The following is a 24460-nucleotide window of genomic DNA, read 5'->3' as shown; positions in this document are numbered from 1 at the left end:
TTTTTTTTTTCATTTTTACTGGTGCCATTTTAATTTTTGTTATGTCTTTGTTTATTTTTAAGAGAGGGGGACAGGGGCGCCTGAGTGGCGCAGTCGGTTAAGCGTCCAACTTCAGCCAGGTCACTATCTCGCAGTCCTTGAGTTTGAGCCCCGCGTCAGGCTCTGGGCTGATGGCTCAGAGCCTGGAGCCTGTTTCCGATTCTGTGTCTCCCTCTCTCTCTGCCCCTCCCCCATTCATGCTCTGTCTCTCTCTGTCCCCCCCAAAAAAATAAATAAACGTTGAAAAAAAAATTAAAAAAAAAAAAGAGGGGGGGACAGAAGGCAAGTGGATGAGGGGCAGAGCGAGAGGGAGATACAGACTCCAAAGCAGGCTCCAGGCTCTGAGCTATAAGCACAGAGCCCCACATGGGCTGTAAGATCATGACCTGAACCGAAGTCGGACGCTTAACCAACTGAGCCACCCAGGAGCCCCTTACTGGTACCATTTTAATTCAGCCCCATACTAGTATGACCTGAAATATTTATTACAAAAGTATTTCCTAGACTCCGTGATGGACCTGAATCAGGCATAATAATTTTTTCACAGTATCCTTTGATCTCTAAAGTCACTGTTCTTTATTTAATGGCATTTAGCAAATAACTAGCTTCAGTCATGGAGTGTATAGATATGCTGTACTGTGCAGTGGACAAGAGTCCAAATGTCCACAAGTGCATTTGGAGTATGTACTATTTGCCAGGAAAAATGCTAGATTCTGGGAATTTAGCACTGAAAACAATAAAATGGAACTTGCATTTTAGAGACTATATCTGGGTTTGAATCGTGGATCCAACATTTTTAGATTTGTGATCTTAGACAAGTTACTTGACCTTTCTAAGCCTTTATCTTAAAAAAAAAAGGCAGGGGTTAGGGGAGTGAGATATAATACACACCATGTAGATTCTTTAAGGAAATAAAAATTAGAGAGGCTGATAGACTATGTGGTTCATCCAATAAATGTTAGCTCTTTTTTCCCCTAATCTAATTTGCCATTTTCCTAAAGCTTACCTTACCCCACCTATTGGGGTTCATTTTGTTTTGGCCCATGCATTCTTTCCAATTTATTACATAAAGCACAAGATATACATTTTAAACATATTTTCTCTTATTGCATTCTGAAAAGTTATTGAATTTGCATTCATACTTAAAAACAAAGCAGAACTTGGACTGCCTGGGCGGTTCAGTCGGTTAAGCATCTGACTCTTGACTTCAGCTCAGATCATGAGTTCAAGCCCCTCATCAGGCTCTGTGCCAACAGTGAGGAGCCTGCTTGGGATTCTCTCTCTCCTTCTCTCTGCCTCCCACCCCTGCTCACACACGTGCTCACACACTCTCTCTCTCAAAAGTAAATAAACATTTTTTTTTAAATGAAGCAGAATTTTAAAAATTATGAAAACCTTCCATCTGAGAATAAAACAGAATGGTAACAAATATGACAATAACTAGATTTTGCTTTCTTTTATAATTATGGAACCAAACCCAAACATCAGTGTTCCTTTTTTTTTTCTTCCACAAATTAGGAGAGTTTAAAATGAAAAAAGAAAACTCTCATTTCTCTCTCTCTCTCTTTCCTCCCCTTCTCCTCCCCACTAGAAACTAAGAAAGAAGAGCTCTTATTTAGGTGTTTGCTATATTTCTGGTTCACATCCAGGGGACAAAAGAGTAGAAAGCATTCATTCAGCCAATAATTATCAAGCACCTTAAAGTACCCAGAACTCTTCCAAAGTCTTGGGAAATCCTGGCTCCTGTTCTCATGTTAGGAAGCACAGGTCTGCTGCAGCTGCTGGGGCAGTAGTGTCTCCATGTGAATACATTTAGAGTTGCGGAAGATAATAGAGCTAATCTAGACAGTTCTCAGCCCACTAAAGAAATCTGTAAACCAGAGCATCTTTACCAAAGTTTTTCATTCAATCTTTGTTGGTTGCCTCCAGCAACAGTAAGCTCAGTACTTCACCTTTTCTATTTTTTAATAGGTCTAAACATATAAAGTTATCTTTTTTTTTCTCATTTTCCCAGTATTTAAGGTAGCTTTGTGTATCTGTCATGACTTTCACAGCCACATAGCCCCCTAAACACCCAGTCTTTTAGTCATTCTAAATGTAATGTTATTATCAATATTGCCAATGTTCCTCCAAGATGCAGAGATATTTTAAGTAGAATCTATAGACTGGCCAGCTCAGAATGTGGTGAAGCATTACTTCCTATTTTGGTTGAAGCATTTGTGGATCGAAATAATCCTACATGCCGTGTTCACCCTAACTGGTTGGCTCATGACAAACCTTTGCCTCTGTCAAGATATTTCTTGTCATTACTACTCTGTGTCCTTAGAGCTGAACCTGAGGGATGGTGGTATGTTCAGAACACAGTTAGCAGGAACGTAAGTAAAATTGTCTCTGTTCTTGAGATTAAGCACAGTGCTATGTGACCTACTGATTTTCATTTAAAATTATCACAATTTAGATAGCAGCTTCGAACATCTTTCAGGCCCAGAGCCAAAAGCAGAGCTTCAAGACTATAGGAAACCAAACAGCTCTACAATCATTCAAGTAATGACCGACGCTGCACTTCATGTGAGCAAGGACATTATATTAATGTATTATTATGCCAATCAAAATATGGATAGTTGCTGGCAGATAGGTTACAAAAACATCAGATTATATGTAACTATTTTATGACTTCTTGGAAAATGCTGATTTAAGTCCTGAATATTTATTTTACACAAATAGGTTCCATTCAGTTGACATAACTTGCAATTTATTAGAAATGCTCAAGAACTCAGTTTTTGAATTTTTGGGAAGATCCAAAATATCCCAGATCACCACAGTATAACCAGTGATCAACATTTATTCCACTCTAAAAGAGAAATACTTTTGTAGCACCATATATAATATAATATAATATAAATACACATGTATACATATATACACATATAATATGTATATATATACAGTTTTGAAAATGATATAACTTAAGTATTTCTAATTGACAAATTTTTTCAGAAGTATTCAGAAGGGATTAAAAACTATGTGATAGAGTCGTAAGCAAAATTATGCGTTGTTGTGCCGACAAAGCAAAAGTCACATAAAAACGTGTAGGAGGGGGACAGGCACTTGTCACATATGTGTTGAATTTTTTTTTTAAGAATTACAGATATTGCAGCAGCAAAAGAAATTTAAGAATTCAATAAATGTTCAGAAATTTGAGACGAAGAAAGAGTTAAAATTCTTGAATTCTGAAATTTCTCTTTAATCAGAAATAGAAATCTAAAATAATGACAACAATAATAATTATAGTGTTTACAAAGACTTGGGAACTTTCACCATTCCTGTGTCTCTGTTGGAAGCACATAAAATTAAAATGATATAGTCACAATTTGTTTCTTGACTATTTTACATTCAGTAATTTTTAATGAAGCAACTAAATTAGGCATAACTTAGTGCAGCTTTAATGTAGTTATGATGAATATATTTTACTTGATTAAAAATGATAAAAACCAGGGAGCCTTAAATATTATCTTAAAAGATTAACTACTGTGTCAATTACAAATCTAGGGGAAAGGTATTTATAAGGGAATAACTATTCTGAACAGTCACTTCCTTTTGTTCATTTCATTTAATTAAAGACTCAATCAACTTTCAGTCTTAATACTAAAATTTTTCTAAATTACACATTGGCTTGCAAATTGAAGGGCATATAGCAGGGCTAAGTCAATTCAGCGCTAGGGAAGATTCAGCAAGTAATCTATTTTTTATATAAATGGGGGGGGCGAGTACAAACTACTTCGCAGTTATAGGGTGGAGTGATTAACTACATAATTGCCAATTGTGCACCGCACCTTGTGTTACATGACGAAATCTGAATAAATACCAGTAAAGATCAAATTATTTGGGCACATGAATGATGATAAGGCCCGCTCTGCCAACAGGTAGACTAATGAATTGAAGCCTCAATGCCTAAGACCAAGTGGAAGAAGCCAATTTTTTCACCTCTGCCTTTGAGGGGACCAGTTACCCTACTGCAGCGGGAGGGAGTAGATGTGATCACCATATGTTTACTTTGTCCACTCAGGGGAAACTTGCAAAGGAACAGTTTTGAAATACGCACTGGATTTTTATCAAAATACAAATAAATGGCAGTTTTCACCTAAGGAATACAAAATACTTACGTTTAATTGCCAGTCTCCAATAAATAGATAAGTGTCTTCTGATCGCAAGTGGATTTAAAAGTCTTCCCTCCTAAATAGCCCTGCACCTCAATCAAATAAACAGCACCAGACAATCATACCTCTGGCCTCAGCCATTTCCCTTGCATCACTGAGGTGGCCACACTGTCCACTGAGGCTGTTATCCTTGAATAGGGTAGCCCAATGCCAGGAGATCCTCCAAGTGCTAATAAAAATGTCCTTGACAAAAAGAAGATATTAAAATGTTTTTTAAACAATTTTTTTAACAGACGAAATCTTAGTGTTTCGTGGGTTTTGCTTTTAGGATTCGGGACGGGAAGCATCTGAAAGACGATTTCAAAGGAAGCAGATGACACTTGCACGGGACTGCATTTTGGTCTATGCTCAAAGTGATGAAGTTGATTTGCATCATTCTGCCACTAACGCTGAAGCGTCCTGCTCCTGGAAACCCCCGCCAGAGATGCGGAGTTTACCGAGAGAGGACTCCGCGGAGCGCTGCCATAAATTCAAAACTAACTACCGGGGCAGGCAATCGCTTCGAGAGAGGGACGGAACGTGGGACCCGGGGAGCCCCGCGCCCCTCGCCTGGAAAGGACTGGTCAAGTGCCTTCTCCCTCCTCCCCGAGTCGGAAGTGAATGTCACCTGCAGGTCTGCCCCACTCTCTGGGCGCTTCCCCCTCCTCTGCCCAGTTCGGACAGTGTCTAGTGACCGGTTTCAGCTCCGGCTGTCTTCGGGCTCCAGGCTGCAACCCCCCGCCCCGCTCCGGGAATCGCGTCCCCTCCCCCGTGGTCCCCGCCCCCTCCAAGCTCTGCCGGGCGCTGATTGGCGGCGGCGCTGACAGGAGGCGGGGCCTGGAAGTCCCGGCCAAGCCCGCCCTCGCGTATAAGCGCCTTCTCGTCTCTCTCTCTCCATCTCTCTCCTCTCTTTCTCTCTCGCTCCCTTCCTCCCTGTAACTGAACAGTGAAAATTCACTGGATCCGCTAACAGGCACAGATGTCATGTGAAAACGCACATGCTCTGCCATCCACACCGCCTTTCTTCCTTTTCTGTTTCCTTTTCTTCCCCCCCCTTGCTCCTTCTCCTTCTTTGTAACTAACAAAACCACCACCAACTCCTCCTCCTGCCGCTGCTGCCCTTCCTCCTCCTCCTCAGTCCAAGTGATCACAAAAGAAATCTTCTGAGCCGGAGGCGGTGGCATTTTTAAAAAGCAAGCACATTAGAGAGAAAGGAAAAAAAAAAAAGAAAAAAAAAAAAACAAAAGCAAAACAAAACCCAGGCACCAGCCAGACAGCCCATTTTTTTTTCCACCCTTCCTGAAAACAAACAACCAAACAACCATCAAAACAGTCATCACCACCATCATCAAAACTGTTAACATAGCAGCGGCGGCGGCGGCAAACGTCACCCTCTGGCCACGGCGTCCGCCTAAAGGGATGGTTTTCTCGGCGGAGCAGCTCTTTGCCGACCACCTTCTTCACTCGTGCTGAGCAGGATTTTTGGGCTCTCCGGGGTTCGGGCTGGGAGCAGCTTCATGACTACGCGGAGCGGGAGAGCGGCCACACCATGCGAGGTAAGCGAGCCCGCGGACCCCGAGGCTCCCCGGGTCCGGCCAACTCCAGCCGGATGGGGAGATGGGGGAGGGGAGCGCACGCTGCCCGGGGGGAGGGGGGGGAGAGGTTCGCGGCGCGCAGTGCTCGAGTTCGCGTTCGCAGGTGGGCTACGAGCGGCCTGGACGTAGAAAGTTGTGGGAAGGTGTTGATGCCTCTCGGGAGTTCTGGAGGGACGCAGGAGGGCGCTTTTTGGAGAGGGGAGCGACGCTAGTTGCGGTCTCCCCGTCCGCGAGTTGCACCGAGCCGTGTTTGCTTGTCACTCCCGGGTACGGAAGCGGACCCTGGGTGGAGGGAGAGCGGGAGCGGGCTGCCTCCCGGCAGAAGCGGCTAGAAGCGCCGGGCGCGCAGCGGTGGCCTGCCGGGGTGGGGCGCGCCGGGCGCACGGGCAGGCGGCGAGCCGGGAGCGCGCGGGCACGCAGACTCGGGCTTGCTAGGCCCACCGGCGTCCCGGCCCGCGAACGCGTCCCTTCGTGAGAGTGGTGGGCAGAGGGGCGGTGTCCCGGGACTGGACGCGGATTCCGGGATCGTCCCCTGTGCGGGTTCTCTTGCGCCGGCGCTACGCCCCGGCCAGGTCCTCGCGCGGAGCCCGTGCGGTCCAGGGACGAGCGCCACCCCGAAAAAAGTTGTGCGGAGAAAGTTCCAGAGGATAGGAGAGCCCGCGCTCCCCGCGTCAGAGAAGGTTCTTTTGTCGAAGGGCCGCTGCGGGAGGCGGTGCCGGGTGAGCCCTCGAGCCAAGACCCCCAGCGGCGACGGCGGTGGCAGGTCTCTCGGGGTGAGCTGGCAGCTGTGGGGCAGCGCGCGGGGGACAGGGGAGAGACGCTTCCTCTGGCCACCCTTTGGGCTGCCCCAGCAGATGGCCTGGCCGGCTCTAGGGAGTCACTCTGTCCGTCTCTCCCCGCGCAGTGCTGGGACCCTCAGTTTCTTGCGCGCACTCCCTCACTTTCTGCTCGGCCACAACTTCACTCTTTTCTTGGAGAGCGGGCCCGGTGCCAGAGTGCCATGGGCATACGGCAAGCCTCTGGGCACCTGCCTCACCTCCCCCACCCCCCGTTTTTCTTCCTGGCCACTCTTCGGTTTTGTGGGGGCACTCCTCTACCCTCCGCGTGCCCTCCGGGTCCTTGTAACAGAAAGTTGGAAACGGCCAGCCCCTGGCTCCCTACATCCCTGACCCGGCGACAGGTGGACCGACAGGAAGAACTGCAAACACTCGTCACCTTCCACCGGGCAGTGCACACCTCCCACTCACTCCCCCAGCACCTCTCTAGGAGGGCCCCGAGGGAGCAGGCGGCAGGCTCCCCATGCTGGGCATAGTGAGTCCCCATGGCTTGACACTAGGGGCAGGGACTGGGTTAGCTGGCTGGGCACTGGGGACGTGGCAGGAAAAGGGAAGGAGGAGAAGGAACAGAGAGGTTGTGCAAGGAAGTGGGTGTGAGGGAAGTGGCTGAAGATCAGGGACAGGGACGGTCTGGTGGGATGGTTGATTGACCCGTGCACTGGGAGTGGGGCATCTGCGCTGGCGAGCTGGTTCCGGTGGAGGGGCCCAGTTGGGGATTTGGTCACATGCTCCACTGTCTAAATTCTTTCAGAAAACTATACTGGGCAATTGGCGAGTATAGAACCTTTAAGTGAAAGATGCCCCGGGTCTTTGTTTTCCTTTTTCTGTCCCATCTCACCACCATCCGCTCTCCTTTCAATTTCCTCTCCTCTGGTCTGGGGCTGCCAGGTCGCCCGGAATTCCCTTGCTTCGACCCTTCCAACATTCCTCCCGTGGCGGTGTTCTTATGTTCTGAAGGTCCGAAACCACGAGTCACCTACGCTGCGACCCGGCACTAGCACCTGCGGCGTAAAAGCCGCTCACTCGCCCCTTAAATTGAAGAAAACCCGAGGAGTATGAGGCAGGAGTGGGTTGTAGCTTGATCGCGCTGCTCCTGAAGGAGCTGTATGCCCAGGCAGTCCGGGCTCGCCACCGCGCTCGCTTCAGGGACGGCAGCAGCTTGAAGGGTTGAAAGCCAGGCGCCTCGCCTAGGGCTCACCTTTAGAAACCACTCGAAGCCCACACCCACTTTCCAGAAGGCGTCACGCCAGCCAGGCTGCCCAGAAGAGCTTACAAGTTCTAACTCACAAGGGCGACCCGGGGATTCGCACTGGAGAAAAATTTGCAAGCTTACAAGGTGGCAGATTCCTTTCCTCTACCTCCCAGGCTCTCCTTTGTCGACCCTTCCTTCACTGTCTCTCCTCAGCCATCCCTGTGCATTTCCTACAGACTGCCCCTTCCCGCGGAAGGCAGGAGTTGTTCTTTAAGGATAGGTTGAGAAGAGATCCAGGCTACTCAGAGGTCTTGTGGAAGTCGGGGTTGAACTTGAGTGTGAACTTGAGAAGTGAGAGCTGAATCGAATCAGCTTTCTCTTGTGCCTGGGATACTAATCAGCCTACCACAAGGGGAGGGGACGGTTTTTGAACTTGGCTTTACTGTGTACCCACTCCGTTTCTCCCGTGCACGCCCCTCCCCCAACACACACACACACACACACACACACACACACACACACACACACTCTCCCCATCTCCAAGGGGTCCCTGTCAGTGCCTTGGCCTCGGCTTCAGTGTTTGCAGTTGGTAACTATCCTGAGTCAGGACGCTTTGTGCGACATAAACTTGGACCAGGATTAAGTGGTCTCCCTAGGGACCAATCCAGCAAACCCACCCACCCTCCACCTCCTTCCGACCTCGGGCAGATCTGTGGTAGTTAAAAGAGACTTTATCTCAACGGAAGCTCGAGGGGTAAGAAAGGGGTTAAAAGGCTCTGATCCTGGAGGTCATTATCGTGCCCACTGCTGAACTGATTTGTCCCTAGCTCGGTGGCTTACTCTGGGCTGGCCTGGGGCGAAGGAGGTTGTATTTGTTGGCACACAAAGCACGTCACCCTTTGTCTGCTAGAGGGTACCACTTAAGTTCTAGAGATGCTACTTTGCAGATTGCATTCGAAAAGAATAGCTTCTAATAGCTTCTAAAGGCGAAAGGGAAGACTTTTAATTGGACCCTGTCCATAGGTGAGAAACGGGTGAGCACAGGTGTGGGTTTCAAGACTCCTTCCTGAGAAACCTGTCAGCTGTTTAGTACACAGGCACACGGAAATGGTCAGATTTTTCAGCCCTGCCTCCGCAGAAAGCCCTACCTCCCAAAACAGGGGCACAGATGTCCTCGCAATCAATAGGTGATTGTGGCCTCTATGGATTAGAAATCTGGTTTTATGCTTGCTGTAAACAAGGATGGGGCTTGGCTTTTTGAAAGCCCAGTTTTCATCTATTATTTTCAGGTAGTTAATTTTTATTAACTGCTAACTTGAGAAAAACAGTAGCTTGCTCTGAGAGGCATGGTAGCCCTTTGGAAGTCTGGAGCTCTGAACGTCCTGCTGGCCAGGCCTTTCGATTTCCTAAACGAGTTCTCTATCTTAATTTCTTCCACAAATGCCGATTAAATATTTCTAACCGAGATTTCTATCTTAATTTCTTCCACAAATTCCAATTAAATATTTCTAACCAAGATTCCACCTTTCCCAATTAAAAAAAAAAAAACATTGCTGGAAGGACATGTCTGTGAATAGTCCATTAATGTTCATTAAATAATCATCAGTAAGCTGTCCTTATTCCTAGAAATGTGAACATTTAAACAGTTTAAAGAAAAATTCTGAAGCTGTATTTCAAGTATTGTTGGGAAAAAAAATATGTAGCCAGAAACATAAAATATGTTCCTAGGTGGTTACCACTTGGGACTCTCTCCTCCCCCCATCTCCAACACCCTGAGTGAATTTACAGCAAGTTTTATGACACAGAAGTGTCGGACATCCTCAGCTTTTGGGATATGTCTTAGAAACAGCAAGGGTTGTCTTTACTTGTCTAGATGTTCAGATAATCAGGAACTGGGAAACCAGGATGGAAATATAAAGGGGGAACTTTTGAACAGCAGGCCTCATAAACATGAGGGATACAAGATTAAAACGCCTTTGTTAGAATTCATTTAAAACTTAGAAGTCCTGGATTTTACATCAAGAATGGTATAGCTTTTGCTATACTGTTTAGAAAATCCTTACAAGATGATTTCTTGTATCATTATTAAAGTAGTTTATGTGAAGCTTTACTTTAACATAAATAGCATGTTTATTTTATACTCTTAAATATGAATACTAGCCTTTCCTTATTTTGGTGACAATTTGTTAAATACTAAACTATTAATAGCCTTAAAAGCAATTATTCTGGTGTGAACGTGATGAGGATACACTGTATTTCAAATTTAAATGTTACAGAATCATGAAACCTAATTTTACAGCAACAAGGATTTTATAGCACCAAGGATTTTACAGCACCAAGAAAATGTTAAGTTTTAGGGTTGGTCTTCATGAAAATGCCACTCGAACTATGTAATAATACCTACTTTTTCCCTAAAAGTAGCATATATAGAATTGGCACTAGGATTTTAACATGACTCAAGTTTTTGTAGATAAAAAGAGAAAGACAAGCAAAACTTTTTTTTTCAGCCATTATATCACATTTTATAAACTTGTGTCCACCTTTCAGAAACATAATGTGGCCATTGTAGTTTTTATGCTTTTTACTACAATAGTTCTAAAAAATAAAAGTGTGAATCGCAACACTTACAGATTTTTTCACTGCCATGAGTATATATACCTCTAATTTAAAGTCCATATTGTAGCATTCAATTAATACAGAGTTTAAAAGTATTCTAGTAAATTATCAAGTTAAAAACATTCTACATAGGTAGATATGCTGGTGTTCGGCAAATTTGTAAATCAGGTAAGGTTTTAAATTGTGAACAATAACATCATTGTTACTGTACATTCTTGAAATCTAAGCCTTACAGATAATTATATGAGGAAGCAAGAGAAGTAATTTCCAGGTTAAAGCCATCAAATTCTGACCAGATTAAAACAAATCAAAGGTTATGAGCACTTTATGTTATTAGTGCAAAAGTTATTAGTGATTGAGGTGGCTTAGTATATACGTATATTTTTCTTATTCTGTCGTTAAGAAAAGAATTTCTTTCTTTGTGTTTGTCGTATAAAGGCAACAAAACATGAAGGCTTTAAATTATATTGCTGTTCATTTAATGTAAAAGACATTAATGAAACATTTTATTGTGATGTTAAAATATACAGAAAAGTAAATATTAGGAGTGGACGTTGTGCTTACTAATTAATCTGTGGTTTTACCATTCCATCCATTCTTACCTAAAGGATAGAAATTAAGTAGACAAATGAAATAAGTCTTTTGTAATGGAATGAATAATGACCTTTGATAAAATGAGCGCTCTACACATAAAGTATTATTCCTGTAATTTTGTAATCATCTTCCAATTACAGCTTCTTGCAAATATTTATCTTACTTTGAATAGAATCTCTGACTTAACAGAATCCCTAGCAGATAATAGCAGTCTTTGGAGGCGTCTGTTGATACACACTGATACACAATATGTATATGTATGTGCCTATAACCGCCCACTCAGACAAGAAGAATGAATATTTGAGAGAGAAAATCATTCTTATCTTTGCTTTCACAATCCAGACTTCCAAATTCAAACATATTTAGAGAAACAGAAGCAACTTTCCAGAGCATTCAAAAGAAAGAAATGAATACATGTGGTACTTGAGTCGCATAAAAAGAAACTGTTAATGGCATCTATTTATAAATAATCTACACAAAACTCCATTATACTACCTAATGATAATTAGAGAGAAAAGGAATCAAAGAACTCAGGACTGCCAAATAAATAAAATATTCCCTCTCAAATTAAGCTACAAATTCATAGATAACAAGGCTGATGCCATGAATTGAAGGATGTCTCCTTTGTAGCACAAGACAAAGGGAGCATAGAGGAATAAATATTGATTGAACTAATCATCTGATGAATAGAAATGAGATTTACCAGTGCACCAATATAATAGGCTATGTTAACTAGTTCTTTCATAGTGCATATGCTGCCCTTTCAACCCCTGACCCCATCCATTCAATTCTTAATGAGGGAAACCACAGGTGTTATAACGGCATTTATAGTGAATCAAGCTAACTATAATAACCATGTGGTTAACTAATGGCATTGAGGGGGGTTGGTTCTTACGAAAAAACGGTGTGATCTTAGTGTCACCAAATTATTATGCATTGCAAGCCACTTGGAATTTCGGTCTGCTCTGTTCCCCTTTAAGATATATCATTGTTGCACTATATGCTAACTGATTTGGCTGTAAATTTTAAAACGTAAAAAATAAAATAAAATAAAAAGATATATCATGTGGCCATCAATATTTCAAGCCCCAGATTTGTTTTCTCCTCAATAAGTGCAATTTTAGTTGTGCGTATCTGAGGAGTTCAAAATGTTATTCAATATATATGTTTTTACCTACATTGTTTAATACCTTGCATAGTAAGCATTTAAAACATTTAAAAATAACACTTAGAAGGTATACTGTTTTATTCTTAATATAACACGTATTTTTCTTGGTTAGTGCCTATTTTATGAATATTTGGAATGGAATATAACTTTGTAATAATTATTATACTTTTATGATAAATTTCGCCTTAGAATTAAATTAGGATGTTCTTGGCTCAGGCAAGGTCTTACGAAAGACACAATGAACATATCACCTTTTTCCAAAACACGAAGCTAAAAACTGGTTGGAAAACATGCTCTTATAAAAGAGCAAAAGTAATTTGTTCTGACTTAGGCATGCTCACCTCTGCCTCATGAATATTTTATTAACTGGCTGCGTAGGCTGACTTTGTAACTCACTTTGCCAAAGTATTTTGCTTCAAGTATCTCTTGATGCCATTTTTGTGTGTGATTATTCATCATATCATGTGGTCCTGGGTTCTATTTCTCTAATTCAGAGGAATTACAGAAAGCAAAGAATGGGAAAATTAATCTGATTGTGTACTGAATTATTTTTCTGTTACCAGCTCTCACTTTGTACTCACGTGAGCCCAGTATCCTGGTACCGTGGGGCATATGAAAGATTTGGGTTGCTTAAGGAAAACTGTTGCGTAGATTTTTATCTCATACGAAAGCTTTTTTAACAATGAATATTACAAGTTAATCTAAATTACATTCTTAAACTTTTTCATATGGCTATTCGGTAAAGCATCCTTCTTCAAAGACTGTTACATTCTTTACATTAGAATTATGTTGTGAACATGTGACAACAGCAGATATATAATATTTTAAATTAAATCTGAAGTACAAAAGGTATTCTATGAATTTGGACAGAAAATCATCCTTAAAAAGGAAACTGCAAAAGCTTATTTTTAAAAGGCCTTGGCATTTACAGTCATTTCTTGGCATGGAATAAATGAGTATTACCGGCCACACACAAAAAAAAAAATAAAATAAAATATTTTATTTTAATCTTCTGACTGTTTTTTTAATACCACTTCCAAATACATCTTTCTTCCCTTATTTGGAACCAGCTAATTTTGATTCTCCTCTGTTCTGAAAACTTTATCCAACTCATTGAGCCACTCATTTCTCAGAGTCCGAAGTAAGATGGACTCTCAAATACAAGAATAAGATCATCTTCCCAAATGTTTCCATTTCCAGTTTCCATTTTAAAAAGTATAGGCCTAAGATTTCATCTTTCGCAGACATACCTATACACGAGTAGGAATGTGTGCGACTCACATTTATTTATTCAGGATTTATTGAGCATCTACTCAAAGCAAGGCACAGAACTGAGCCTTAAGCATGCCCACGTTGGTAAAGAATACGCAACTCGTGAGTTAAAGCCATGGTCAAAGCAAGAGCAGAAGAGAATGCTGTGGAGACACAATCAGAACCACTCTTGCAGGGCAAGTGATATTTGCAATGCGCCTGTAAGGATGAATAGAAGTCCAGGTTTAGTTAGGTAATTGGCTCATCATGAATGACATATATTAAAATTTTCTCTGTTGTATTCCCCAGTTGTCTTTTCAGTTGGTACTATGTGAAATTTAGTTTATCAGGACTATTCCAAAAAGAGCGTTCCTGATGTAGAACAAGTAGTAGTATTGTTCTCATACAAAACTTTTACTAGTAAAATGATTTTCAAGTGACAATTAAAAGAAACCTCTAAGGTAATTTTAAATTACAAAAAGAAAATGTACTGAAGGAGAGAAATAATTTTGTAAGACTAGAGCACGTAAGAAAAAAAATAGCACCAGGGAGGGAAAAAAGGAGGGACGCCTTACGGCGTCCTTATATACTTGTTTTTATCAGAGAAGTTCTTAATTTTGCAAAATAAGGAAATGGCTGATACACATTGAGAGTCGTTTTCTTTAACATTTAAGGTAATGCCTGAAAGTAATGATACCTGCTCTAGGAGGTATCTTAGATTACTGGACATCGGAGAGAATAAAATCTACTGAAGTGATAGGGTATGTCAGCAGTGTCTAAGGGCCATAAGTTATATTCTTCAAATTCTTCCATTCTAAGAAATTGGATATAAGATTGAACTCTGGAAATTAAACTATAAAGTCAACACATAATGGTCTTGGCGACTTTTGAGTTATTCTTTCTTTTAAGCATATTTAAAGAAGGAAGATTCCTGGCCTCCTAGATCCTGATAAAAATGTGAGTGTATAAAGGAACTATTGGCCATGCCCTTCCCAACACTATCTGTAGGTAAATCACTGATCAGACTGAAAAAAGTATCCACTGCAGTTCATAATTAGGTTCTTCATTTTGAAGTGATAATTTGGCATTCTGGTCTTATACAATCGCTCTTGTGAGCTTTGTTACCTTGAATTCTCATACAGAGATCTCATCCACTCTGAAACACTGGTGAGATCAAGTTTCTGAGCCTACAAAGCTCACAACCAGACCCGGGGCTGGAGAGAATTCACCAAAGTCAGTTTCACCATTTGAGACTTCCAGGCAGCCAAATTGCCTCTCTCGGTCATAACCGTCTGCATTAGCATGAAATGCATCTTCAAACTTCTACATGGCTAGCAAGGCAGAGTCATAAGTTTTCAGTCTTGAAAAACAGATATGTCTATTAAAATGCTGATTATTAATTGGACTTTATTAGACTGAGGAAGGGTGCTCTTCTTTTATAACACACCCTGATGATGTAACAGCTGTTGTACTTGATCTGTTTATTTCTTGGCCCTCGAAGAATTCCAGAGGCGGCTTAATGACCCCATTTCTTCTTGGAGCTTTTCTTAAAAGGGGAGAGGTTGGAAGAGAGGGGACACAGAGACCCCTGTAGCTTCTAGAAGCTTTGATTGAAGAGTTATTTAAGAAGGCAACAGTTTTTCTAGACACCTCCTCCCTCGTCTCTTGCTGGTGTGTTACACAACAGTGGACACATAGATCCACGATATTCCTGTGCCAGTGTGCTTTTCTAGGTGGCAAATGTAGACTGAATCTTTGTGGAGAACAGTGGTTTTACTTGGAAGTGATGTATGTAATATGAGTCTAGATTTTCACTCTGGCTCTCATGGAAATATGCCTAGTAGTTAGTAAACATTAACCCCCTATTTTGATCCTTCTATTAAAAATACTATTTGAAGACAATCCCGTTAAATGGGATCAGAATGTGTTGTTGCCTGTAATTAATTCTGAGAATAGGAAATTCAGACAGTGGTACTATTTTTATTTGCCTAAATAGTGTAATGAAAATCATTGTAACTAGTTCTTTTTCGAGCTACCTTTAAAATATGTTTCATCTCACTTGCCCAAGGCGTGGGTCATAAAAGTACTTCAGATGTGTTTCATAACACCGCATTAGCATGAATTAGACCCCTATTCTAAATTCCCAAGTAAAAATTTCAGTGTATCGCTTGAGCTGGAATGAACATACAAGTCATATTTTACCATCCAGCAGCTGTTAGTTTCTAGATCCCAGAATCAAACAATTAACACACAAGTTGAAACGACTTCGACATCTTGAGTTTCTAATGAATAGTTGGCCACCAGTATTATTGTCAGGTCAAATAATAAAATTATTACACAGAAAATTTCCTATTAACTTGTACATAAGTTGTTCCTGGCACATAGCAAAGGAATTAAACACTTTTTCATAAAAAAAAAAAAAGAAGAAGAAACCTTGTTCCAAATTTCCACAGTTATTGAATATGAGCAAATGCCACACAGTCTGCTTAAATAGAGGAACATTTGTTCAGGAAAAACACATCGTATCATTAAGGTGCAGTGCTTCTTGGCAATAATATGTTTTTTTTTTTTTTACAAACAGATAAATTCATTTTGAAATTTTTAGGATCTTAATCTACTCATCAGTTTGCTCAAAACTTAAGCTTAAAACAGTCTAATATTCTTTTTTTTTAGTGCTATCTTTCAAAAGGTTTAATTCTAGGCACTTCCACCCTTGTACATATATTTTCATTCTTGCGATTAAAATAAAAAAGTGAAGTACCAAAGGAACAAAGGAAAGGATTATCTTTCCAAAGACAGCTCAGAAATACCAATAATAAGAATGCCAGGAGGGTAGCATTAACACCCTTCCAGTTATGTTTTTGTTTTATTTTGTTTTGTTTACTAATATTTCTAACGGGCAGTTCTGGCTGCCATCCATGTCAGAGTTAGTCAGAATTTATTTTATTTGTTGTGGAAAGTGTTCTTTTTTAATGAAGTGAATTGATACTGAATTCCTCTCCACCTCAATTTCGTTAATGATTTTTGAAAGGTAATCTAACGCGGTTGGCGATGAGTGTTGATTTAGAGTCAAACAAAGACTTTTTTTTTTTTTAATCATACTACAGTGACCAAAAGAAGTAAAAGAAAACACATGACAGATAGGGAGCTGACCTCCCAACAGTGGATGGTGCTTCAATGTGATTCCATAAATCTTGATTACTGAGTACTTACAGTATGTAATAGGTGCCCTCTAAGTCTCAAGAAAAGTGGTTTTCCTATAAAATTCCTTCAGAATTCCTTAGATACTTTTTGTTTCATTTGAATTTCTCAGATCTCCAGTGTTGACTACATCCTTTTCTCGTAAAGGAGAAAAATAGATGACGTGTCCGTAATTATTTGTTAAAAAAGGTTGAGATCAGAATTTGACTTCAATCGAGGGCTTCTGACTCTGACTCCAGTTCTATTTTCGTTACTCTGTGTTTTCTTTCTCAGGCTGTATGACTTTTTTTGCCACCGCTGCACCCACAGCGGACATCAGTTACATAGCAGCCTAATAAATTACGGCGTTCAGACTTGCTAAGTGCAGATGCACCTTCCACCACCGTGTGACCAGCATTGGCCCTCGAGATAAAACTTTTTACCAAAGCTCTCATGAGTGTTTCGGCCATATAAAGAATACCTAATCGTGAAGTAAAATTGTTTTCTACTCAATCACAAGATCCCCTTGGGCAAACAATACCTCTCCACTGTTTTTACTCCTAAAATAATGGGAATGACATTTACTGATCCCAGGAAGCATTAAAATAAGTATTATGGACATACCTATAGATTCTCGATAGAAACTATCCAGTAAAGATAATGACAAATTCCAAATATAGACAGAGTAAAATTTCCTCAAAGATTCTAAAATTGGTTTTATAAACTAAATGCCATCTTTTACAGAGATGTCAAATTCTGAGTCAAACTGTATTTACAGATTTTTCCTCCACTAAGATCCCAACGTTATCTGCATCTACTTTAAGGAAGGAAACAACTTTACGGGAAGGTAGCCATAAACACTGTTGATGTTTAAATATGAAGTTCCTCTTCATTCAGTAACCGACATGCACTTGCCTCATAATTTATAATGTTAACCTGCTCATTTGTCCCTCAGCTTGTCAATTTTCTCTTACGAGTTTTATGTTTGTCTAGAGGAGGGATATCTATCTTTGGCCATAAGCACTTCAAGCAAAGCAATGGGTTGAATAGACAAGTATACCACCGATGACCCACCTGAGTTTAATCAATTTTGTGATTGACTGGGATTGAAAGTCCCGTCAGCACATCATTTGCATCAAAAGCGTCATCCTGTCCAATAATTTGTTTTGTACAAGCATAAAATATTTTCTTAAGGAAAAATCTCAACAACTTAAGGGGGAGCCATGTCTAATTGTGCCCTGCCACATAAAGAAAAAAAAATTAAATTTGACATGAATTGTAAATACATACAGAGTTCTGCTCTGCCTTAACAATACTGCAGTGTAACGTGTTTTGCATTTTGGCTGAAACCATAGTATTCCTTACAGCAAGCTGCCACTTAGATGGTTAATTTTTGTGCTTTCAAGTGAATTCCATTCATATTTCTTTAAAAGCACAATCATTAGTGCACTATTATTGATTTTTCAGTCCCCTTCGGTAAGCTGTACCATACACAGAGCTCGAAACACCGTCCCTACCCTGTTGTTCGTTCTCCAGGTCTCGAATTGATCCTATTTTATAATGGTCCCGACTCCCACACTAGACTAAATTTGACTACAGCTACTATTAGAAAGAAAATGGACTGCACCAGAATCTGCATTTGAGTTGTCTTCATCTTATATTTAGTACCTGGTGTGTTTAATAATATCATAGTGGGGGAAATTGTAGGCTTATCTCAGGTGATTCTGTGTTTTACCTCATGTAAAATACCTGCTTTGCTTACTCTGTCTTTCAGAAATGGGGATATGGTTTTTTTTCATGCTCATTAATTCTGTCAGTCTTTGTACCGTGGCTGCTCTTAAGGAAAATTCTGAAAACATTTTAAAAAGGGACTGTGTAGACCTGAGAGGAGCTGACACACGCAGCGTCACATCTTTACAAATGTAACAGCAGGGAGAAGGAAAATAATCTCCTACCTGTGTGTGGTGCTCTGTAGTTTCCAGCCAGCTTCTGTGGATGCCACCTAGACGATCCCCGCAGCGATCGTGGGAGACACGCAGGACGGGCGAGATAGGAGCTTGCCTGGGGCAGCTGGGCCAAAGCAAACCCCCAAATATAAACAAAGTGCTTTTTAGCGGTTTAAGAGTATGGTTTCAGTGCCTTAAAAAAATAGTCCTCAGCCAAAAAACATAAACAACTGTTTTCCAAAAGGAGGAAATGTGATTGGCTGATAAACATTGGGTGAGGAAGAGCTCAGCCTCACTTATTAAAGAATTAGAACAATATGAACGGCATCTTCACCTGTCAAACTATAGCAGGGTGTGATGAAATGGACACCCTCATATTCTATAGCAGGTGTTTATATTGGTATGGTCATTGTGCCTAAAGGCTTCATAATGATCATACTTGGGGTGCCTGGGGGGCTCAGTCGGTTAAGCGTCCGACTTCAGCTCAGGTCGTGATCTCACAGTTCATGGGTTGGAGACCTACGTCGGGGTCTGTGCTGAAAGCTCAGAGCCTGGAATCTGCTTCAGATTCTGTGTCTCCGTCTCTCTCTCTGCCCCTCCCCCACTCGCACTCTGTCTCTCTCTCTCTCTCTCTCTCTCTCTCTCTCTTTCAAAAATAAACATTAAAAAAAATAATGATCATACTCTTTGGCCTAGTAATTCACCTTCTGGGAACCTTTCCAAAGGAAATAAAGTATCAACAAGCCTATATACCTAAAGACTTGTGCCTGAAGACTTACTGTACTGTCATCATGATATTTTCAATAATATAGGGAAACTTTTTTTACGGCACACTTCCATTCAGTATATAGTCGCTGTTACACTAATATGTATTTACCGCGTGTTCAGTATACTTCCCTAGTATTAGGTGATGATTATACATACCTGACAATGTGTTTTAGGTTCTAGGGGTAAAATGATGAGCAAGAACAATATCATTCCTCACCTCACTAAACCTAAAGGGTCATAATAAAAAAAAGTTGGAATGAAATATGGTATATATTATGTGATCTAAGTTATATAAAATGCATACAAAACATATGGTATCTGTCTTTCTCTGTATGACTTATTTCACTGAACATAACACTCTCCAGTCCCATCCACATTGCTACAAAAGGCCATATTTCATTCTTTCTCATTGCCACGTAGTATTCCATTGTGTATATAAACCACAATTTCTTTATCCATTCGTCAGTTGATGGACATTTAGGCTCTTTCCATAATTCGGCTATTGTTGAAAGTGCTGCTATAAACATTGGGGTACAAGTGCCCCTATGCATCAGTGCTCCTGTATTCCTTGGGTAAATTCCTAGCAGTGCTACAGAGAAAGACAGATACCATATGTTTTCACTCTTATGTGGATCCTGAGAAACTTAACAGAAGACCGTGGGGGAGGGGAAGGGAGAAAAAAAAAAGTTAGAGAGAGAGGGAGCCAAACCATAAGAGACTCTTAAAAACTGAGAACAAACTGAGGATCGATTGGGGGGGGGGGAGGGAAGAGAAAGAGGGTGATGGGCATTGAGGAGGGCACCTGTTGGGAGGAGCACTGGGTGTTCTATGGAAACCAACTTGACAATAAATTTCATATTAAAAAAATTAAAAGTAAATAAAATGCATACAAAAGAAATTGACAAAAACATACAAAAAATGTTAAAAGTCACTTCTAGATATTAAGATACCAGATAATTATTTTCTTTGTCATTGCCTTTTTTTGTGCATTCTAAATTTCCCATATATTCTTTGTAGATTAGTCCTTAGTATCAAAGTGAATGCTCAATTTCTTTGGCATAGTAAGGCTGTACTTTATTTATGACACATTGTATTTTAGCTCATCCATTTGCCTGAGTTCAGCTAGGATGATAATAGGGGTAAGGTGAAAGTTTAATGACACATCAAGACAATTAACTTATTTCATACTTGCACAACTATTCATTCGTTCATAACCAAATATTTATCAGGCACTATCCTAAGTGTTGAAGATACAGGGGTGATAAGATTCACTCTCATTCTCTGAAGATCTTAGAGTCTAGTCTTGAAAGCCATAAGCTATAATTCATAAAAAGTACTGCAAATAGCAATAATGTAAATAATAATAATAATATGCAGTTAAGAAAAAGCTTTCTCCATCACTGAGAAATGAAGGGTTCTCCCTAAGATCTTATTAAGAGTGGGTTAATACTGCCTTTTTTGTCTCTAAAGGCTCATATTCATTTGAGAAATATATTATTTCAAATATTGGAGGAAAGATCAGGATACGCATATAGAAAAATTAATCAACTTGCTTTTTTTACCTCCACTAAACTAGCCCGTATGTATTTCCTGGCAATGCTGTGGAGTTTTACAATCCCTGGAGATATTAAAGAACCCAATCACAGACATACTGAAGTCTCAAAATGTAAGCAGCTAGAGGATTAATTGATTCCTATTGGTAAGGTTGTGGGAAATTTATAAATATTCCTGTGCTCTGAGGTAGATAAGAAATCCCAGTTTGCCCTTGAGTCTGCTGAAAACGCATTGGTACCCTGCAGGGCAGAATTCAAGTGTGATGTTCACTGCTAAGGTAGTCTTCCTTCATGGGTACTCATACCCCTAGGGCCATGGTTCAAAACAGGTGGCGGTTTTGCGTCCCAAGAGATATTCGGCAATGTCTAGGAGCAGTTTTGGTTGCCACAGTTGGGGAGACGCTACTGACATCCGATTGGTAAAGGTCGGGAACACCTTATTCTGGTATCCCAGAAAGAATTATTCTGTCACAAATACCCGCAGCGCTGAGATGGAGAAACATGAAGGCTTTCTAGGCAGCATCACTTTACAGGTCCTCGGTTTTTACGGGTGTTCTCTGAAAAAGCTGGCTCCTTTTCCCCACCTCCCCTTACACAACAGCCCCACTTCCACTCCACAAAAGGCCAAACTCCCATTCATTGCAAATCTTATTATGGGCTATACACGGTTCCCAAGATGGAAAAGTTGCCATTGCCCTAAAACAGAGACAACTTGAAATACTGATTTGATGCTGAGAAAGTGAATGATTCTAATGAAGGAGCAAAACATCCTTTTGCAAGTCAGGTAGTTTCCATTTCTTTAACTTCAACAAAATTGGAGGAAGATCTAACCAAATTATCAGTTTCTTTAGATCATTAAAAATAGTTTTTGATGATAGAACGCTATGTGATTTGAGGTGTATGCTTCAGAAGGAGTTTAAAGAGTGAGTTAAATTGCCATGGCAAAATTAGTTTCGCTTCTGTCTATATGTTTATGTGAATACATCTTTCAGCGCTTAACATTGCTAAACACAAAAATAGGAAGGAAAGTGAGGCTAAGCTGTAGCATATTCTAGGAGTAAATAATAGACAAGTATAGGTACCAGAATTAAGTGAAAGAAAAAAAGAGCCCCATCTGGCTCATTAAGAGACTAATTTCCTTTAAATTTATTTTTATGTCTAATAAGCATAAAATTTGTTATATATTTGTGCAATTTGTATCAGTTGTGTGGTAGTGATAACAATAGCAATAAATCAATCCAGAAGAAATGTTACCGTAACTCAGAACCCATGTCCAGGGTGGGAGGGGAATGCTAAATTTGAATATATAAACATACTTTTCTTGGTGAGAAGTAAACCCGGTGATTTAAAAAGTCTTTTAAACATGAAAATGTTGGCATCCAAATAAAAGTCTGGAAGGAGCAGGGGGAGTGAAATGGAAGTATGAATTTAAAGAGGAAAGTGTATGTTATAAAATTCCTGTTACAGAAGACCTTATTTATGCATTTTTTTTCAAATGTATGATATGGATATCAAAAGATTTTGAGATTTAGATTTCATTAGCATATTTAAGGAGAAATTCGTAACTTTTATTTAAAAATATGAGCTCTAAAAGGTCTCAGAAATTGCACCCTTTGCAATTTCGTTGCAAGTTTTTTCAGGTCCATATTAACCTGATATCCTAATAGCTTAGGAACTACATTAGGTTGAGTACCTAGGCAATAACTGTTTCAAACTCTAAGAACCAAGAATGATATCCTGTTCTCTTTTGACTTTTCATAGATAACCAGGCACAGTCATTTCTGAGATACTTTGGACAATAACCAACTGTTCATTTCACTCAGGTTTCTAAATTCTTATTTTTTAAATATTTATTTACTTTGGGGAGAGTGCAAACAGGGGAGGGACAGAGAGAGGGGGACAGAGAGAGGGGGACAGAGGATCTGAGGCAGGCTCCTCGCTGACAGACTGACACCAGCAAGCCCAACGTAGGGCTCGAACTCACAATCCACGAGATCATGACCTGAGCCAAAATCAGACACTCACCCGACTGAGCCCCCACCGAGCTCATGTTTCTAAAGTGCCAGTTCTCTATAGAAGTTCTGGATGACCACCAACCTCAGAACCAGCAATGCTGAGATAGAAATAATATCCTTCTCAAAAAAGAGGCATTTCAGTACATTCTGCCAGACCAGGGGCCAGCAAAATTTTTCTATGAAGCCCCAGTAGTTAATATTTTGGACTTTATGGCCCATGTGTTCTGTGTGCAACCGCTCAACTCTGACACTGTAGCACAAAAGCAACCATGGTCCATATGTAAATGAATGATCATGGCTGTGTTCCAATAAAACTGTATTCATAAAAACAAGTGTTAGGCTAGATTTGGGTGGGCAATAGTTTGCTGGCCCCAGCGCTGGACTTTCCAGTGCCTGAAGAAAGGATCCGCATCTTTTATAGAACTTTGTATTCCCATCACAAAACCAGACACCCAATAAATGGTGAGTAAATGGAAGTATTTAAGCATTAAAAAAAAGATAATGTACTAAAAGCATGCTGTACAATGCCCTATGGAAGAGAATAGGAAAAGAATTGTAAACCTCATTGAGTTTAGATGTTAGACAAGGAGACCTATTTCTAAGAAGTGCCAGGCAGCTTGGCCCCAACGAATAAAACGAGTCTGCAATACATTATTTATACACATTCCCATATTGAGTGATTAATTAATATTCAAGCATAACTTCTTACATGTTTATCCTCTCTATAGTTTGAACCCCTGGAGGTCAGACAACTTGGAACTTCCAACTCCAAATTCTATACCTTACCCGTGCATAATAGGTATTTGAAACTTCAAATTAATGAAGCATGAGAAAAAGTAATTCAAAAATGGCCACTGAGCTAGCTGATGAACAAATATTTGGTGTATCTGGCATGTTCTAAGCATTACGTAATCGTCAGAAAATATCCAATGAACAAAATTTATTTGTTAAAAAAAAATAAGTAACTTTTAGCTCGTATAATTGTCATGTTCAGGTCTAATTCCTAACAAATACTAACTCCGTTAATCCTCACCACAACCTTGTGATAAAATAGTGCTTATTATCAGGTCCATTTGAGAGGTAAAAGAACAGAGATACAGAAAGGTTAAGTAACTTGTCCAATGTCACACATCTAGTAAATGGCAATACTGGGATTCAGGCCCGGGCAGGCTACTGCTTTCTGTGTCCTTGACCAATGCAAAATGCTGTCACTTTTCTTGAGAAGTGAACCCCTGGGGTCTCAAAGGGACATATGTGAATTGTTAACTAAGAGCACAACACGTTGCCAAAGGATTCCTGTAAAAGGTAAAGGCTAGGTGAGTTCGGAAGTGAGAAGGTCAATGTTAACAGTGATTAGGATGAATTTTGTGGGCAGCCACTTGAACTAACAAACCTTCCAATTGTGTAGAATTTTATTAGCAAGGAATTGCAGAGAACTTTTCCGGGGGAGGGGGGAGGACAGAATGGACAAAAGTTTGGGGACAGAAGTATAAGGCAGAAATTATATGTGT

The 24460-nt window shown here is 40.5% G+C and overlaps 1 protein-coding gene and 1 long non-coding RNA gene across 2 annotated transcripts in view; both read left to right on the top strand.

Moving 5' to 3' along the window:
- LOC125150997 (uncharacterized) overlaps positions 1-4693 on the top strand; it is a 191599-nt gene extending 186906 nt beyond the window's left edge. The window contains exon 3 of the long non-coding RNA XR_007146566.1: positions 4525-4693. This is a non-coding gene — a long non-coding RNA (uncharacterized LOC125150997). The remainder of the gene's footprint in view (positions 1-4524) is intronic.
- Positions 4694-5253: 560 nt separating this feature from the next.
- The window catches only part of RORB (RAR related orphan receptor B), a 193442-nt gene continuing 174235 nt past the window's right edge, over positions 5254-24460 (top strand). Inside the window, exon 1 of the mRNA XM_047831533.1 lies at positions 5254-5791. Coding sequence (XP_047687489.1) covers positions 5785-5791 — 7 coding nt within the window. The 5' untranslated portion in view covers positions 5254-5784. The remainder of the gene's footprint in view (positions 5792-24460) is intronic.

This window comes from Prionailurus viverrinus, chromosome D4 (genome assembly GCF_022837055.1).
Source record: "Prionailurus viverrinus isolate Anna chromosome D4, UM_Priviv_1.0, whole genome shotgun sequence".
Classification (NCBI taxonomy): domain Eukaryota; kingdom Metazoa; phylum Chordata; class Mammalia; order Carnivora; family Felidae; genus Prionailurus; species Prionailurus viverrinus.
The sequence above is the reverse complement of the archived record's forward strand: the minus strand, read 5'-3'. Positions and strand labels throughout refer to the sequence as shown.